This window comes from Notamacropus eugenii, chromosome 2 (genome assembly GCF_028372415.1).
Source record: "Notamacropus eugenii isolate mMacEug1 chromosome 2, mMacEug1.pri_v2, whole genome shotgun sequence".
NCBI classification, from domain to species: domain Eukaryota; kingdom Metazoa; phylum Chordata; class Mammalia; order Diprotodontia; family Macropodidae; genus Notamacropus; species Notamacropus eugenii.
Window position 1 is genome coordinate 371,298,162 of NC_092873.1, and position 18,199 is coordinate 371,316,360.

Sequence of the window (18,199 nt, forward strand, 5' to 3'; positions counted from 1 at the left end):
ATCATGCTTACTGCTTTAATTTATCCATCTGCTGAAATACAGGAAGGTCTGATGCATTTCAGTAGTTAATGGGATAGACTATTTGAAAATGGAAAAACCAGGGACATGGGGTCTCTATAGTCTTCAGTCTCCTCATGTTGCACTCCCTACTTCTCTATCATGCCTGGACAGACCTCTCCCTCTTTTACTTCACACCTCAGAAGTACCTTTTGCCCCTGTCCTCTCAGAACCTCTAACTAAGAAGGTGAGCAGGGCAGAAGCATTTATGAAGCATCTACTCTGTCAGGTACTGTATCAAGCACTTTAGAAATATTAATGCATTTGATCCCCACAAGGGCCCTGGGAGTTAGGTGTTATTTTTATCATTATTTTACTGATGAGGAAATGGAGTAAGAGAGAAAGGGAGACTCAGTAACTTGCCCAGGGTCACACAGAGAGTGCCTTCCTGAGTCCTGCACTCTACCCCCAGCCAACCATCTCTTCAATTCTCACCAGCCTACATTGGGGACTTTTCCATCACCATCACCCCTATCCACTTCCTTCCTCTCTTCCTCATCTCCTTTTATGTGTGGTCTTCCTCAGTTAGAATGTAAGCTCCTTAGGGAAGGAACTGTTGAAGTTTAGGGGTGCCGGGACCCCAAAATAGTGACACCCCAGGTCTTGCCCACATGTATTCGACTCAAGCCTTCTTTCAGCCAAAGAAAAACAGTTTATTAAAGATACACCATACTGAGTAGATTCTTAAGGAATCTAAGCACTTGTGACACTTGTATCGACAAGGTGGCCAGATTCAATCTGAGTGCCTTCATGGAGGCAAGATGTACATTATATACAGAAAGACTGTGGGAGGGATCTAGGGGTGGTCAAATATTCTGGGGTGACTGGAGGAGGGCATTAGGGGAGGGTCTTGAGGAGGAGTCTAAGGAGGATCTTGATGGGACTGGGGTGACTAGAGGTCAAACTCCAGGAACCAAGAGAATGGGATTTTGATCCCATTGAGCCTATCGTCTCTTCAAGGGTGGGAGACAGCTGGAGGAAATCCCAAGGTAAGAGACAATGGAGGGCTAGGCTAGGTTAAGGGTAACAGATCTGGCCATGAAAGACCAGATCAAGTGGGAAGATTCAAGTAGAGTTCAAGGTGGGGTTTTCCAGGGCCTATGGACAAATGGTACTCAAATTCTTTCTGAGTAAGGAGTGAAGGTCTCCTCTTGGGCCTATATTTGACTATATAAACCTTCTCAAGATCAAATATCAGCTAGTAGACACACTGGAGCCAGGCAACACAGAAGTACTATGTCAGGCAGTTCCTGACACTGATGAACTTTCTTGAAGAAACTGGGAATTTAAACCAAATTAATTAACTACACAAATGTAACCAACACACCCTTTTCAAATGTAGGAAGGTAGTTACTCCTCACTTTTGCATCCTACAAAATGGCATGAAAAAAATGTGAATGTTGATACAGGGTTCCCATGATCACCAAAGACTAATCTTTTGCTAAAGATTGCTGAAAATACACTTCTCAGTATACAATATAATGAAGCAGTAATTCTAACAATATGAACTTTTGAAATAACATATAAAATGCAAGGGAGAGGAGAAGGAACACTAAATTGGATGGGGGAAGGAGGGGATTTCAGAAGAACACTGAGGCAAAAAAGGGAAAGAGTCAATCTGCCATCTCTAATCTTCCTTTCAGTTGAATGGTTAAACCATTCCCCAAGAAAAGCACATGCCAGTTGGGGTGAGTCCCTAGTCCTGCCTGGGGTCTCTTGTGCACAGCTGAGCAGGCCAGAAAAGGTAAAAGGGCAGAGGTGACCACTATCTCATTTATCCACAAACTTAGAAGCTTTTCCTTTACCCCCCCCCCCCAATTCCCTCACTATGCACTTGAGAGGTTACTTTTACCACTTTGGGGAACATACTCATGAATACCTTTATAAATACTTTGCTTCTTTTTATGGATATAAGAATAGATTTGTTAACACCAAACTCACAGGCTGACAGTGGCTGCAGACATTCCATAAAAGTTTATCTAACACCTTTATTTTCTCATTAAATTGAATTCCTTTTGGCTTAGAGCTTAAAGACTTGCACTACACTTTAGGGATAAAATTGCAACATAGAATTTAAGTTTTAAATGAAAACGACGAAAATATGCAACAAATATATATGGATTTTTTACAACAGTAGGATCAATAAGACCGGTGAAGTGCCTAGCACAGGGGAACCTGTGGCTTCAAGGCCACATATGGCCCTCTTGGTCCTTTGATTAAATCCAAACTTCACCAAACAAATCCCCTTAATAAAAGGATTTGTTTTGTAAAACTTGGACTCAGTCAAAAGGCAGCACCCAAAGACCCAGAAGGCCACATGTGGCCTCAAGGTGGCAAGTTCCCCACCCCTGACCTAGTAGGACACCAGCTGCTACACAGAATTGTGTATGGCATTTCTCACTTTTTTCCTCTACTGGGCACAGTTGCCAACTGGAAAGTGAGGTTCCTAATAAAATCATGAGAATTCCTGAAATCACACTCAAATGTTGAGGATTGACTATACTTAGTATTTGTGGCAAAGGGCTTTTTGATGGCTTTGCGATATTAAGTTCTATATAAACACATTGATTACCTTATTAATAATGGAAAATGGCTCAGTATACAAACTAAATCTTCAAAGAAAAAAAGCCATTCTAAATATGACCTGAAAGATGGCCTCTTTTAAAGTAACAACACTGGTTTTCTGTACCTTTCTATCATATATTCCAAGTTGGTCAATCTTGCTTCACCTGCTGACACGATATGGATGGCATAGGAACTAAGTGAGCGGTGAACAAATCCTCTGGAGTGCAAATATCTTAGTGCATCATTAATCTGGAGGAGTAAATGCACAATCATCTCCATGTGCAACACAGGAAACTGGGAACGCTGGAAGCAACCAAATAGTATAGTTGTTAAAAAATAAAAGTCATCACAATCTGATTATTAAAGAGAGTACATTTGTTTTTGAGAAGCAGGATGGCATGATGGGATCCTATCAACAGTTAATTTTAACAAAGGATATAAAATTCATCCAAACCTCTCAGTGAATAACAATTTAAAGCAACAGTTGGCAAACTGTGATTCAAGAAGGAAGCCATCTCTTGAAGATTCCTCCATACTAGAAACAATGAATCAATAAATGACCTTAGGAACAAGCAGAGCCTCCTCCTCCTTAGTTGCTCCCACTGGTCCCCCAGACCTGTTGCAGCCCTCCCTCCCTCCACCTTCTCTTCCAAAAGTCAATGAATTAGGGCTAGTCTTCTTCACTTGCAAGTGAAGATAAACTGGCTAAACTCACTGGACTGATGTTCTAATTAAACTATTTAATGAGGTTACAAGCCATGGGCCTTTGTCAAGAGGAGTTCTTATATTTTTTTGTGTTGTGGATCTTTTGGCAAGCTAATCAAGTCTAGGGCCCTTTTTTTTCAGAATCATGTTTTAACTGTATCAAGTAAAATAAAAATACATAAGACTACAAAAGAAACCAATCATATTCCAATAAAAATGTAATCTTTCCCCAAATTCTTAGACCCCAAGTTAAGCACCTCTGGTCCATGCACAACTGAAAGGCACCCCCAGGGAAGTAGAAACAATGTGGCCTTCTTGCTGGGAGGTTCAAATTGCTCCTCTGATTTATTCCCAGGAACTGAAACTCAAACTAGCCCATATGAGGTTAGGGTGATAAAAACTCTCTCATATCATAATACATATTTATATCTGTATCTATATAGTACTACTCTTAACAAAGTTATATTAAATGATATTATTTTGAAAATGGGCTCTTCTCCCTTAAAATATTGACAACTGGCTTAAAGCATTTAATTCAGTAATTCAACACACACTTTTTAGTCTGATTGAATTTGTGAAGTTTTCTTGTACTCCATTCCCTGAAATTTAGGGGTTTTGAGTATCAATGACAAGAAATACAGAACAGAAGGAAAAACCTAAGAGGTACACTTCTCAGATTCATCTTTCCTTTTTCTTACAAAGATAAAGGACAGGAGACAGAATCAAGAAATAAAAAATGTCACTTCTGTATTTTACTTGATTAAAAAAAAGCAGAGCACTTGAGTGTCTAACGTCTGTCTGAAGAATTAGCAGAGCTAGGTTTGAGTTCTGGCCCTATCTCATTTAGGTGTTTTAGGTGTTTAACATCACAAAATATATGGGGAATTTTAGAAGAGGAAACATATCCCAAGTAGGATGTGACATGCCTAGACACATAGTTTAAGTGGCAGAGAAGGAATTTAAAGAAAAAAAAGTCACCCTCTGAAATGAGAGCTAATGGGGATCAGTACAAATGGACATCAGTCAGTTGCAAAAATAATCAACTTCAAGAGATGATGTATAAAAAGGTTGTTAATGAGGGTAGGATATATGAGGTGAAAACGTAGAGAGGAAGGGGGTCCTAGATTCTGGAATCAAAGTGATGAGGTATAAGCTCTGGGAACCCCCTTGAATTCTCCTTCCCATTTGATCTGGCTTCTACTTGAGGGCATAAGCCTTTCATTCATTCGCCCAATTGCCTCTGGTTGCTTCCCATTCTTGATCCTGTGAAAGTACCCTTAACTTAGCCTAGCCCTCCACTGTCTGTTACCTCAGGATTGCTCTCTTGCTGTTTCCCACCCTTGATCACATCAAAATCCCACTCTCTTGAGTCTGACCTCTAGCTACCCCAGTCCCATCAAGATCCTCCTTAGACTCCTCCTCAAGTCCCTCCTCCAAGACCACTAGACCCTCCCTACATCCCTCCCACAGTCTTTCTGTATATAAAATCCTTCTGGTCTCCATAAAGGTGTTCAGATTCAATCTAGCTCAGATTTTATCTGGCCCATAGACAAGCATCACAAATGGTGAGGCTCCTTAAGAGTCAACCCAATATGGTGCATCTTAAATAAATTTTGTTTTTCTTTGGCTAAAAGAAGGCTTAAGTCAAATTCATTTGGGCAGAACCCAGGGTTATTCTGGGGTCCCAAGCACCCCTAAACCTCAACAAGAGGATATGGATTCAAGCCTGGCATCTGTCACCTTTATGTTCTTGAGCAAGTCACTCAAACTGGGCCTTAGTTTCCTCATCCATAACAGGGGGATAGGTGGAATTAAATGGCCTCTAAGGTTCCTTTCAGCTATAAAGTCTATGAAACTCTCCAGGTATGGCCCAATAGAAATGTCAAGTTCCCTTCAGGAGCATAGGGTATTCTAGGCTATATAGATTTCTCCTTTTTTGTTCCCCAGAAGCCTGAAATAACAAATGTAACTAAAGTAAAATAAGCTCTGATTCACTAAACTATTATTTGAAAGGAGATAATGCTATTTTATATCTTGGTGCATTATATGATATCTCCCCTAGTATATGGGGAGCTAGATGGCTCAGTGAATATAAGGCTGGGCCTGGAGTCTGACAGACCTGAGTTCAAATCTGACCTAGGCACTTACTGGTTGTGTGACCCTGGGCAAGTCACTTAACTTTTGCTTTAATCCACTGGAGAGGGAAATGGCAAACCATTCCAGTATCTTTTCCTGGAAAACTCCATAGGCAGTACTGGAGTATTATGGTCCATGGGATCATGAAGTGTTGGACCTGACTGAGCAACTGAACAAATACTATTATAACAGAATTGTCTTACGGCAGCAGACTGGCCCTGTTGGTGAGGTCACAGCTCCACCCAACCCTCAAGGACATCATGACCAAAGTGGAACCTTTCTTTGAAGTTGGGAGCTTCTGTAGAACATCAGTGATAATTGCCCAGGGAAGAGCGAATCCTGACAAGCCAGATCAAGGAATGGGATCCTAGGAATGGGAGATGGAGCCAAGATGGCAGAGAAAAGGCAGGAATTCTCCCTACAATCCCTCCAAAGACCTTTAAAATAAAGCTCTAAAACAAATTCTGGAGCAGTAGAAAGGACAGGGTGAAACAATTCTCCAGAGAAGACAACTTAAAAGGTCAGCAGAAAAGGTCTATCATACCAGGGTGAGAGTGGAGCGCAGTCTACTTCAGGCCTTGCCCATGTACACTGGGCCCCAGCAAACCAGGAGCAGGCTCTGGGAATGACTAAATCAGCAGTGGTAGCAGCCACTTCTGGAGCTCTCAGCCCATAGACAGTAAGGGAGTTGAGTAACTGGTCAGAAGGAGATTACAGGGGTCTCTTTGCTGGCACTGGCAGCAGGAACTCTGTTGCTTTGCCCATACTCAGATCCAGGTTGCAGTACCAGGGCAAGGAGGAGCACTAGCACACCAGAATTTGTAGCTGCATTGGAGCACAGAACCTTATCATAGTCCTAGGGCAGAAAAGAATGCTTGCACAAGCCAGGAGAGAGTAAACACCTCTCCTTAGATCATACCAACTTGGAAGAACTGGAAACTTTTAGGTCCCTCGAAGTATATCTGAAAACAACTGCACAAACCCCCTGAAGCTTGGGACAGTGAGCTCTCCACCCTGGAAGCCAAGCCCTACTTTAGCAAAGAGTTAAAAGTCAAGAAATAGGCTAGAAATATGAGCAAACAACAGGAAAATACTCTGACTATAAAAGTTACTATGGTGACAAGGAAGATCAAAACACATAGTCAGAAGAAGACTGCAAAGTCAAAACTCCTAAGTCCAAAGTCTCCAAGAAAAGAGCTCAAAATGGAAAAAAAATCAAGTAAGAAAGGTAGAGGAAAAACTGGGAAAAGAAGTGACAATGATGCAAGAAAATAATGAAAAAAAGAGTCAACAGCTTGGTAAACGAGGCACAGAAAAATACTGAAGAAAATAACACCTTAAAAAACAGAATAGGTCAAATGGTAAAAGTAGTACAAAAATTCAATGAGGAGAAAAACTCTTTAAAAAGCTGAATTGTCCAAATGGAAAAAGAGGCAAAAAAATTCACTGAAGAAAAGAATTAATTAAAAAATAAAATTGGTCAAATGGGAAAGTACAAAACCTTACTGAAGAAAATAATTCTTTAAAATTAGAATTAAGCAAGAGGAAGCTAATGACTCTATGCTACAGCAAGAAACACGAAAACAAAACCAAAAGAATGAAAAAATAGAAGTCAATGTGAACTATCTCATTAGAAAAACAACTGACCCGGAAAAATATCCAGGAAGGAGAAGAAAAATTTGGAACTCAATTTTAAAAATGAATGTTGAAAATTATTTTTACACAATTGGGGAAAAACAAAATATTAAATTAAAAAAAAGAATCCTAGGCAACTCTCTAGAGTGAAGAAGGGTACCTCAAACTCTCATCCCTTGATGGGGATATCCCTTAAAAATCACTGGACTATGACCTGCTCATTAGTCAACAATCTATTATTATTCCTAAGTTTCCTGCAGGCATGTGGCATGCATTGGTGAGCCTAGAAGAGTTCTGCTGTTTTGTAAATTTAAAAACTGGCATTCTGATTTAGTAACCTCCCTTTTGGAAGTTTGGTTACAGTGATTTTATTCCCTAGAGAGCCTGATCTCCTCTGGGTAGGCTGATAAAATCAAGTTCCTGAGTTAGCAGAGCTGAGCATCACACCCTGGAATCTAAAGGAGGCCTCACATGAGTGAGACCAGTTGCTCTCTCTCATCATCTTTGACAAATACAAGTCTTTAAAAAAGTTTTAAGACAACAGAAAAAACCCCACAAGAGATGGCACAAAGCAGGGCATAATTAATTATAAACTAGTGAGTGCTTCAGAATTCATTGGAGGATCATAAAGTGTTCTTAATGTACCTCCAGATACAGTCAGTCAAGTCTAATGATAGAACAGAAAGTTCCTATGTACCTATTGGGAACTAAGGGGCCCTGAAAAGCCCATCTACCCCTAAGACTTGTCCCTACCAGTCTATCAAGGTGCCTGACATATCATTCTTAGAAAAAAAATTCTTAAGGGCCTTCTGGGCATGTGTGTGTGCATTCTAAATGGTATGGTGCACTATTTATCTGGACATGTTAATACATTAGCCAGCAAACAAAGGGAGATTAAAATCATTTTATCTTATAAAGTTACTCAAAACTCATTTTCCCCTATCCCAGATGAGTGTTCAGGGTATTGGATAAAAATAAAAGTGAAAGGTCAAGGAGAGTTAAAAGCATTCGGCATTGCTAGGCAAAATGGGTAGCGGGGGAATCATCTTCGTACACAGCATTAACAGGCATTCACTACTACCCAGGGCACTGTGTTAGGTACTATGGAAGTAGTGACAAAGAGATCACGTACAGAGCAAGTGGGTAGCTACAGAGAAGTAAAAGATAGGATCCCTGCCCTCAAAGAACTGATAATCAAGGATAAGAGATAAAACCCACACTCTAGTACATTACCCTACAAATGAATATATGAAAAGGTGAGTATCATAAGAAAACATCAAAGTTCTACATGAGTTAAAAAGAGAGAAAGTACTTCCAGCTGGCAGTATCAGGACAGGCTTCCCAGATCAGGTGGCAATGGTGATGAGTCTTGGTGGATAAAAAGGTTTTCAACAGCTGGAGATATAAGGAGGGAAGAGGTTGGGATTCTAGACAGAGGGAAAGCATAAGCAAAGGTTTGGGATGGGAGCAGAGTCAGGCATCTTTAGGGAGTAAACTAAAATAGGAATCTAGAAGACAGAGGGCTCCCCTGGACCAGGGCACAGTATATTAGACCCCTTGGGCAAGCAGAGGTAGGAAAGAGGATGAAAGAGGGCCAAGGGACCAAATAAAAGCTAAAAAGGGGAAGGACAGCAAAAATAACCTTGAAATCTGCTCAGGTATACCAACAGTCATTGTCAAGAATATACAAATAAAGTTTCCTTGAGGTAAGGGTGGCAATTTTGCTCTAAGGTCAATCAAAAGACACCTTCATCTGGCTGATGAAAATAGTGGGCTCCACCAGGACTGGTCACTGAAAAGTTACAGAAATGAAAGGAGGTTCTTCAGGCATCTTCCCATCTTCTTTCTGAGTACAAGCTTCACTTCCTCCTCCAGGTTCCCTGTACCCAATATGGCACCCTCTGGTAGCAAACTGGTCCTGACTTATTCTTCTGGGTAGGGCTGGTTTTCTGACAATCTAAGTTACTTTATTTCTAAGGGACCAGGAAGAGAGCTGAGAATTTGGGGTGCTGGTGAAGTTGGATCCTTGGGATCCTTTATCTAAGGTTTGACAAGGTATAACATCAAATAAACTAAGTGATTAGAGTAAGGGAATTTGAACTTGCATTTCTGTACCTTGTGATCTACAACTAGATTAACACACACAATGAAAATGAAAGGAGAGCTCATTGTCTTCCAAACTGTACTCAGCTAAAATGGAGTCTAGATGGGCACGAGGGGTCAGCTTAGCTCTATGTTGTGTGTGTGACAAAGAATGAGATTGAACTGGGTAGTTATAGTCTATATCTGCTCGGTCTCTTGCTTTAAGCATGCAGAAGCCAGATGTTACCATGGATAGAGAGCTGTACCTAAAGTCAAGAAGGCCTGAGTTCAAATGCAGCCTCAGTCATTTAACCGCTGCTTGCCTCAGTTATCTTTTCTGTAAAATGAGATAATATCACCAATCTGTTGTGAGAAGAAAATGAGACTTTTGCAAAGTGCTTTGTAAACCTTAAAATGCCATATAAATGCTATTATTATCAATAGCATCATACACACCTACCTAAGTGGTGACTTTCCAAATATGCATAAATGAGAATTCTTTTTTTTTTTTTTTTTGAAGGAAGGGGGCAAAGGGGAAAAGACTGGAGCTGGGGGAAAAAAAAAGTAAAGAAATCAGAGAAAAAAGTTCTTTACCCTTTCATGAAGGATGCTGTATAAGGAGCCAACGTTTATCCGCTCATACACCAGACGAGTTTTTTCTAGATCCTGAGACAAACACACGGCCATCAGCTGCAGCAAATGGGGATGGCGTAATTTACTGTGAGGGAGAAAAGACTTCAAAGATCAGGTGTGTGAAAGGAAGTGCAAAAGGGTCTCTCCTTCCTTCCCCTTCCTGGCAGTATTTAAACCACACAGTCTCAGCCCCTTTCCTACTCTGAGAAGAAGTCCAGCCCTGCCTGCCATCTGGGCCTGCTCTGCTGCCTTTACAGAAACCAGTGTACATCTAGATTGACCCTGGATGAGAAATTTTACTTCTTTTTCCTCCTCTGTGAAAGGGTGAGAGGAGCATGACCAAGAGTTCTTCCTGTTCTGATCCAGGAACAGATTATGTCTGGACAAAACCTATGCAGCTCTTACTGACTGTGCCCAGAGAATATATATAATACTATTCAAGGGGAAGAATATGAAACCTCTGAAATTTTTTTTACTGATCATCCCTACCATTTATACAATAAACATCTTTACTGTTTCAAATAATTTTCACAATACATTATAACAATGAATTCCCACAATAAGCCCATGAGGTAATAATAATAATAGTCATCATCTCCAAGCTGTACTCTGGACTCTTTTAGACTTTCTCTATATGTCCGAGAAACTTCTTCCACCCTCCACCCCTCTCTTTGGCCTTTCCTCTGATTGGCTATTTCTTTCTTGAGCCTCCATTTCAAGGCAAGGCTCAGGCCATCATGTCCTCACTTCTCTCCAGGATGCATTTCTGACTCTTGGATGTTCTCAACCTGGTTCTCAGTACATTAATCTTCCCGTCCCGCCAAAAAACAGAACAAAGTAAAACCCACCCCTTCTTCTAAGCTCTATTTTATGTGCTGTCTTCTCCTTTAGAATGTAAGCTCCTTGTGGGCAAGAACTGTCTTTCTTTCCTGGTACTTACTAAGAACTCAATAAATGCTTGTTGACCTCATTTGACTATGAAGTAAATAAAGTTGGTATTGTTTAATCCCACTTACAGATAAAGAGACTAAAGTTCAGAGAGGTGACTGTCACCCAGAAAGTAAAGGGCAGAGCAGGGATTCAAACTCAGACTTCTTGACTTCCAATTCAGTGCACCCTTCTACTGTGTTACAATAATGAGGAAAATCAGGTGACTAGTCCTCTGAGGCTATTATATAGCTAGTGACTAGAGAACCTAGACTCAAAACCACATTTCCTGAGCACCAAGTTGGGTGCTCTCTCCATGACATGACCACATCTTTCTTTTAAGTTACCAAGAGAGAATGCCCCTTTGCATTCGCACCAATTCCCCTTCCTGGGGTTTCACATGCTCTCTTGGGCTTCCTTCTAAGACTCACTCAGAGTTTCTAAACAGATACACCCTCCTTTCCAGAGGGGATAACTTTGAGCTGCCCAGATACACTCATCTCATACAAATGAGGGAATCAACATTCTGAGAGAATCCAATCCCCCCCTTCTGAGTTCAGTTATGGAAAGTCAGCTCCCCAAGGCCTGATCAACCCTGGTCAAACTGAAAGTTGAATTCTTGACCTGGAAAGAGCTAAGAGAACTGACCTTACAACAATGACTAAACCTCCTAAAGATCCACAGAAGCACCCTGAGTAGAATCAGTGCAGCACCAGTGACATCATGGTAACTTTAGAAGCATAAGAACTTGGATGCATGGAGTTCACTAGCTCTGACCACTAGAGCTGGAAGAGAACTCCTATTCCAGGAAATTGAGGTACATGGCAGTCAAGTAACTAGCACCAAGGGCACATCAGTACTTAGAGTCAGAGGTAGAATTTTAACCCAGACCCTGACTTCATAGCCAGAGCTCTTTCCATTGCACCATGCTGCCCCCTTAATCTCCAAGTTTCCTACACTATCTGCAAAAGTCAGAAAAGTAACATGCCTTTAACTATGGTATTGATAAACTGATGTCATGTTAGAAGGCCTTTTCTAACTTTCTAACTTGCCAAAAAGACTTGACCAGAGTCACTCCTAAGGCACAGGCTGAGTACGGACACCATGCTTACTATCCCAGTTGCTGGTACCTGGACAATAATTTACTCAGGGAGATAGATGGGAAAGGAGGAAGTTCTGCCAGCTGGGACTAAAAGAGATTTCAGGCTTTAAATTCTCCCACTCCTATGCACTAAGGCAAAGCAGGTGGGATTTACCTTCCCTATTTTTCAATTCAAAATTAAAATTAGTCCTATCTCAAATTCTATATTTCTATCCCCACCCTCACCTTCAATGCTTTTCAAAATCAAATATATTTTCTGCTTCAGTGACACCTAATTTCACCTGAATACAACTGTTCATACCCAATTTGCTCCAGGTCTACGTTTCACTAGAGATAGTCTTGAGCCTTGCATACCTAACCCCTTATAAGGAGCAAGTTCATAGATCTAGAGATAGAAAGGAAGTCACTTAGTTCAACCATCACCGTTTTACAGATGAGAAAATTTGAGGCCCAGGAGGTAAATAATCATAGCAGTAGCTGATATTGATATAGCCCTTTAAAATTTGCAGACTGTGCATTGTATGCACATAATGTTGTCTGATCCTCAGCACAGTCCTTTGAGGTAGGAAGTTTGCGTACTACTATATTCATTTTAGATTGTAGATCAGAGGACTTGAGTTCAAATCTTGGTCCTGCCATTTTTGTGACCCTAGGTAAGTAAGTCCACCCTGGCCCTCTTGGTTTCCCCTTCTGAAAAATGAGGGAATTGAACTAGATGACTTTTAAGGTCTCTTCCTCAATCTAAACAGGCAGCTAAGTGACACAATAGATAAAGCTCTGGGATTAGAATCACAAAGACTCATCTTCCTGAGTTCAAATCTGGCCTCAGAATACTAGCAGCGTGTAAGTAAGTCACTTAACCCTGTTTACCTCAGTTTCCTCATCTGTAAAATGAGCTGGAAAAGGAAATGATAAAGCACTCCAGTATCTTTGCCAAGAAAATTCAAAAAGAATGTGACTTGACTGAAATGACCCAACAACAATGACCCCACAGTAACTCCATGATCCTAAGTGGATTATTCCATAGTGACACAGCCAACATGTAATCGAATTATAGCACCGCCCCACTGAGCAGTGTGACCTGTTCTGGCTTACTGACCTATCTGGTCTGAGGCAGACACAGAGTGGTAGGTGAAGTACACACACACAGACACACAGACACACAGACACACACACACACACACACACACACACACTCTGACAGTTGTCTCTTACCTACTATGCTCCTGTTCTGCAATCAACAAGTCAGCAAACCGAAGCTTACTGCAGTTTGAGTGAGTTGCAAAATTAAGCTCCTTCACGGTGACTCTACTGCCATTCCACACCAGACTAAACAAGGAGGGAGAAAGCATTTTCAGTCAACTTTCCACAGACCAAAGTGTTTCCTGACAGATATATCTCACTCAGCACCCAGAGTGGTTCAGTAGGTGAACAATGATGATGACTAGTCACATCGATCCCTTCCTTCTTCTTTAATGAATATTTGTACTCGCACCAACAAAGGGAAGGAAAATACAACTCATTCTATCCTTCTGAAAAGCAAGGTCATCTTTGTCACCAATCACCAAGTACAAGCATTGTCCTGGGTGCTGAAGGAGACACAAGTTTCTTCAAGAAGATGGTGGAAAAAGGTTCACAGCCAGAGACCAGTAACAACACTTGCAGGCAGAGGAAAGTCTTTAGGCTAAAAAAGTCTGACGCAGCCTCGACACACATTAGGAGTCTGGAGAAGGGAGAACCAAGTGGGCTAGCAAGTCACATGACTTCCTGAAAGAGGCTGGCTGTATGTGGGCTAACCCTAGGAGGGTGGACAGGATCTGAACAGGAGATGGGGAAGGCAAAATGTAAACTCTCTGCCATCAGGGGATGTCTCCTGTTGTTTTCTTGTCTTTGTATCCCTTGTGCCTAGTACTAATGCCTTGGATTGATGTATGGTGGGAGCCCAAGCCTGGAAACAAGATCTATGACTCCTCGGAGAATGTAAATTACCTTGAATAATGTAAATATAAACAGCAAAAGAAGCTCCAACTATCTCAAGCGAGAACTTGCACTTGATCCTCAGCCATTCCTGCACTATGCCTTCTTTGTTCTATTTCTATATAAATACATGGCCTGACCTGGGGTTCATGCAGGGATTCACTATTTTGTCCCGCTGCCACCCAGGATGACTGGCCTCTTGTGAGTAAACTCCCCCAACTGACCTAATTAACCCTAATAAAAACCTATTAATAACCAAGTTGGCCTAGGCTCCTCTTTCTTCAGTATCTCAGTATTCTCTACAATTGGCACAATCAGGGCAGAACAGATCTACCCCCTTAAAACAGATCAGACACCCAACAGATGCTTTTCAAAGGTTTTCTAGATTCAAGGAGTAGTCCCAATGGTGCCATAAGCATACTCTCTAGGTTCTTGTTCTATTTCTATTCTGACTCACCTTAAAAACAGAAGATAACCCAATACACACAGTACTGAGAAAAGCCTTGACTGAATGAAAACCAGTTTGCTGAAACACCTACTTAGTGTGCTTTAAAATTTGGTGACTAGCTTGGGAGAACTGAGTTGTCATGTATTGAGGCTGTGGACAGACTTACTGGGATCTTTAGGATTTTTTAGCTATTTGCTTATACCTTATATTCCTGACCTGTCTAGGCTTCCCCTTCTAAGGGTTATAGGAATATGAACAACTAATATGCAAGACCAGCCATAAGCTCAGAGAGTTATCGAATCCTTTTCTCTTCATCCTTTCAAACAATTATAACGGTTTAATACCTCCAAAGCATACATGTAGGAATGGAGGCAACAGAGGTAGTTGTTTCCCCACTAATTAAAATGCCAAGAAGTCCAAAGTCAGGTAAAGAGACAGAGAAGTAGATACCTCAAAAAAAAAAATAGGCCTTCTAAAGCTATAAAACCCTAGGAATCAAGACATCATAATAGCTGCCTGCCCTTTATGTATTCAGGAAGAATATCAGAGGCTGATAAGGCTTCTATTTCTTTCATATTGTCACAGGACTCAATCAGTTTTGCTCTGCTCCTACATAAGCCTCCTAGACACACAAGTATAGTGAGGAAATTGTCTTTTCACTTATCTGGCATGCTGAGAAACCTATCAAAAACACATCCATTTGGAAAGCATTTGCTACTAAATGCTAGTGGTTGAAGAGAAGAGACTTCTAGCTTCTGAAAATTAGCCCCTCAAACTCAGAACAATGAACAGAAGCAACAATGTGTTTTTTGCGTGGAGAGCAGAGGCAGAAGGACAATGAAGAGACCAGACAGGTTAATAACAGAAAATAAATAATAGAAACATAAGAGTATAAGGCTGCACAAGAAGCATAGGACCAGATCATAAAAGAATGATGAAAACCAGGCAGAGGAGTTTTCTGGACTAGATACTACCAATGTTTCTCCCAAGTCAGAGGATGATGAGAGTTCTTTTAGAATCAATGGCAATAAAGTTACTGTTTGTTGTTCCTATGAACATGGTGCCATTTGGTAAGGGAAAGAGCTGGCCCAAATGGTGCTGCTATTTTATGTTTGATGTTGGTGGCAAAAGGAAAATAGTCATGTCAGTTCTCTAGTTACAAATAAAAATACCCCTGAGATCTTTCTTAGAGACAATATCTTGACTTATTTCACCATCACAACTTGTACTGGATTTAATAATTGACAGGATGATTTGGGATGCTACAAAACAAGAAAGATAGGGCTTTGCCTACAGAGATAACAATAATGTTTTCATAAGGAATAAGATTTCTTATGGTTGGGTAGAAACATCCAAAGTTTAAGAAAGATACATGTAGATAACTCATCTACAATAATCTTAATATTCCTACAGTTCAGGAAGCAAATGTTCAGAGTGGACCCTAGGCACATTTTGACTTACTTTGTCATGACCATGTAAGGACCACTACAGAAAGAGAAGGTTGGTTCATCATCTGCTTGAATTACTTCCTTTTCTCCAACGACTGGAAGTGATCCCAAATAAGCCAGCTGTGTCCCTCCTGTGAGATAAAACTGAAGCCAAAACTTTCATTATGTGAAGAGGAAAAGAAAAAGGACTAAGTGACATAAGAGTTACAAAATTACATAGTTTAAGGACTAGTACAATAAAAAATACAGGATCAGATTTAGAAATGGAAAGGACCTTCAAGGTCACCTTACAGTTGAGGAAACTGGGAACCAGAGATGGATGTGACTGCCCAAGGTCTCATAGCTAGTAAACAGCTTAGTCAAAATTTGAACCCAGCTCCCTGATTTCAAACTCAGCCCTCTTTCCACTATACCACACTACCTCATTATACTCCCTCTATTTCTTTTTATCAGTGTCTTATTTCTTACATCATCATAGTTATCATGTATGTCCTTCCCTTTGCCCTTCCCAGAGAGTCATCTCACAGAACAAAAAGCACTATTAGAGGGGAAAAAAAGTCAGCACAAATTGTCCACATGCTTAAAAAGGCTGAAAATATGTATAATGTGTGTCCAAAATATCTTCTCTCATGTGACCAATGATTGTTTTCTGTAATCCTTGATTTAGCACGTGAAAATTCATCACTGAACGATTCAGTGCCTATTGTAAACAAAGTACTGTGTGAAGAGCTAGACATAAAAAGACAAAAATGAAACCTCCTTACCCTCAAGGGACTTGTGCATCCTGGGCCTAAATAAGCACACAAAGTACTATATAAAGTTATTTCAAGGAGGAGGGGGAGTGGTCAGGAAATCTGCTTTGAAGGAGCTGAGGATCCCATGAGGTGGAGGGGAACAGGAAGTCCACTACAGAACGGAGGACCACTTGGGTAAAGGCAAGGAGACAGGAGAAGGAATATGACATATATGTGTGTATACAAACACATACACACATACACATATATACACACTATATATACACACATACACACACACGTGTGTATATGTGCGTGCGTGCATGTAGCCAGCATGTGAATTTCAATGGAATGGAAAGGACATGAAAGGAAACTAAGAATGGAAACATGAGGGCAGGGTGAGGCACAATGAGGAAGGCTTTCTATTTCAGGCTAAGGATTTTGTATTTTATGCCACAGTAAAGGAGTTCCAACATGCTGTGGAAAGCTCCAAATGGATGAAGACTGAGAAAATGTCATCAAATTGGGTAATGAAAGAGTCACTGGATACTTTGAAGAAGTAAGTTTACCCACAGAGAGAACAGGTGTGTAAAACAAAATTCAGGGAATTGAGGAGATTGAGAGGTGAGGAAGTAGAACAACAGGGGTAATTATTTTTTCCAGGAACTTAGTAGTAAAGGAGAACAAAAATATAAGACAGAGGTGCGGAGCCAAGATGACGGAGTAGAAAGACACACATATGCATGCTCTCCCCACAGAGCCCATAAAATACCTGTAGAGAGGGACTCTCAACAAATTTTGGAGCAGCAGAAGTGGAGAACAACAGAGTGGAGATTTCCAGCCCAGGGTGACCTGAAAGGCCCACAGGAAACGTCTGTTGCACTAGATGCAGAGAGGAGCCCAGCCCAGCCTTGGCCGCCCAGCACATGGCTCACGAACAGCCCTCAGGGCGGGAATCTCCAGTCTCAGCAGCAGATGAGGCCCTCCACAGATCCCTCAACCCACAGGTGCCAAAGGTCAGTGACAGGGTTTTTTCAGCTGGTTGGAAAGGGAGAAGGGCCTTCCCATAGCTCTGGCCTCAGGCAGCAGCTGCAGAGGCCACACTGGGCGGGCAGCAGAGGCCATGGCAGTCCCTGCAGCAGCCTGCATCCATTGTTGGATCAAAAGACCCCTGGTGGGGCAATGAGGAACTGATTCTTGCCTCAGCCTTGTGTAGAGGCCCTGAGGGAGCTGATCTTTATCTCACACTGAATGGCAGCCCTGCCCATTCAGCTTATCTGAAAATCAGCCCCCAGTGCTAGCTTGGCAGAACTGGAGGCCAGGTGGCTGTGGAGAGGAAACTGCTAAGATTCTGGACACACAAATCTCTCTCTGCTCCCAGACCAGCGTACATGCTTGATTGTGCCACCTTGGAGGAACTGAGATCTTACAGATTCCCAGAGTATAACCTACTCTTGACAAAGGACACAAAAATCAAGTAACTGGTTGGGAAAATGCCCAAAAAAGGGGAAAAAAAAAATAAGACTATAAAAGGTTACTTTCTTGGTGAACAGATATCTTCTCCCATCCTTTCAGATGAGGAAAAACAATGCTTACCATCAGGGAAAGACATAAAAGTCAAGGCTTCTGTATCCCAAACATCCAAAATAAACATTCAATGGTCTCAGGCCATGCAAGAGATCAAAAAGGATTTTGAAAATCAAGTAGGAGAGATGGAGGAAAAACTGGGAAGAGAAATGAGAGAGATGCA

At 41.3% G+C, this 18,199-nt stretch overlaps 1 protein-coding gene across 5 annotated transcripts in view; it reads right to left on the minus strand.

Moving 5' to 3' along the window:
- Nucleotides 1–18,199, minus strand: part of TEX14 (testis expressed 14, intercellular bridge forming factor) — a 143,717-nt gene that overhangs the window by 65,389 nt on the left and 60,129 nt on the right. For all 5 annotated transcript variants that reach the window (XR_011975288.1, XM_072646846.1, XM_072646845.1 and 2 more), the window contains exons 7-10: nucleotides 15,729–15,859; nucleotides 13,058–13,171; nucleotides 9,775–9,898; nucleotides 2,747–2,925 (exon numbers count right to left, since the gene is read on the minus strand). Coding sequence is in view for 4 of the 5 variants with exons in the window: in XM_072646846.1 (XP_072502947.1) it covers nucleotides 2,747–2,925; nucleotides 9,775–9,898; nucleotides 13,058–13,171; nucleotides 15,729–15,859 (548 nt within the window). In the remaining variant the exon portion in view is untranslated. The remainder of the gene's footprint in view (nucleotides 1–2,746; nucleotides 2,926–9,774; nucleotides 9,899–13,057; nucleotides 13,172–15,728; nucleotides 15,860–18,199) is intronic.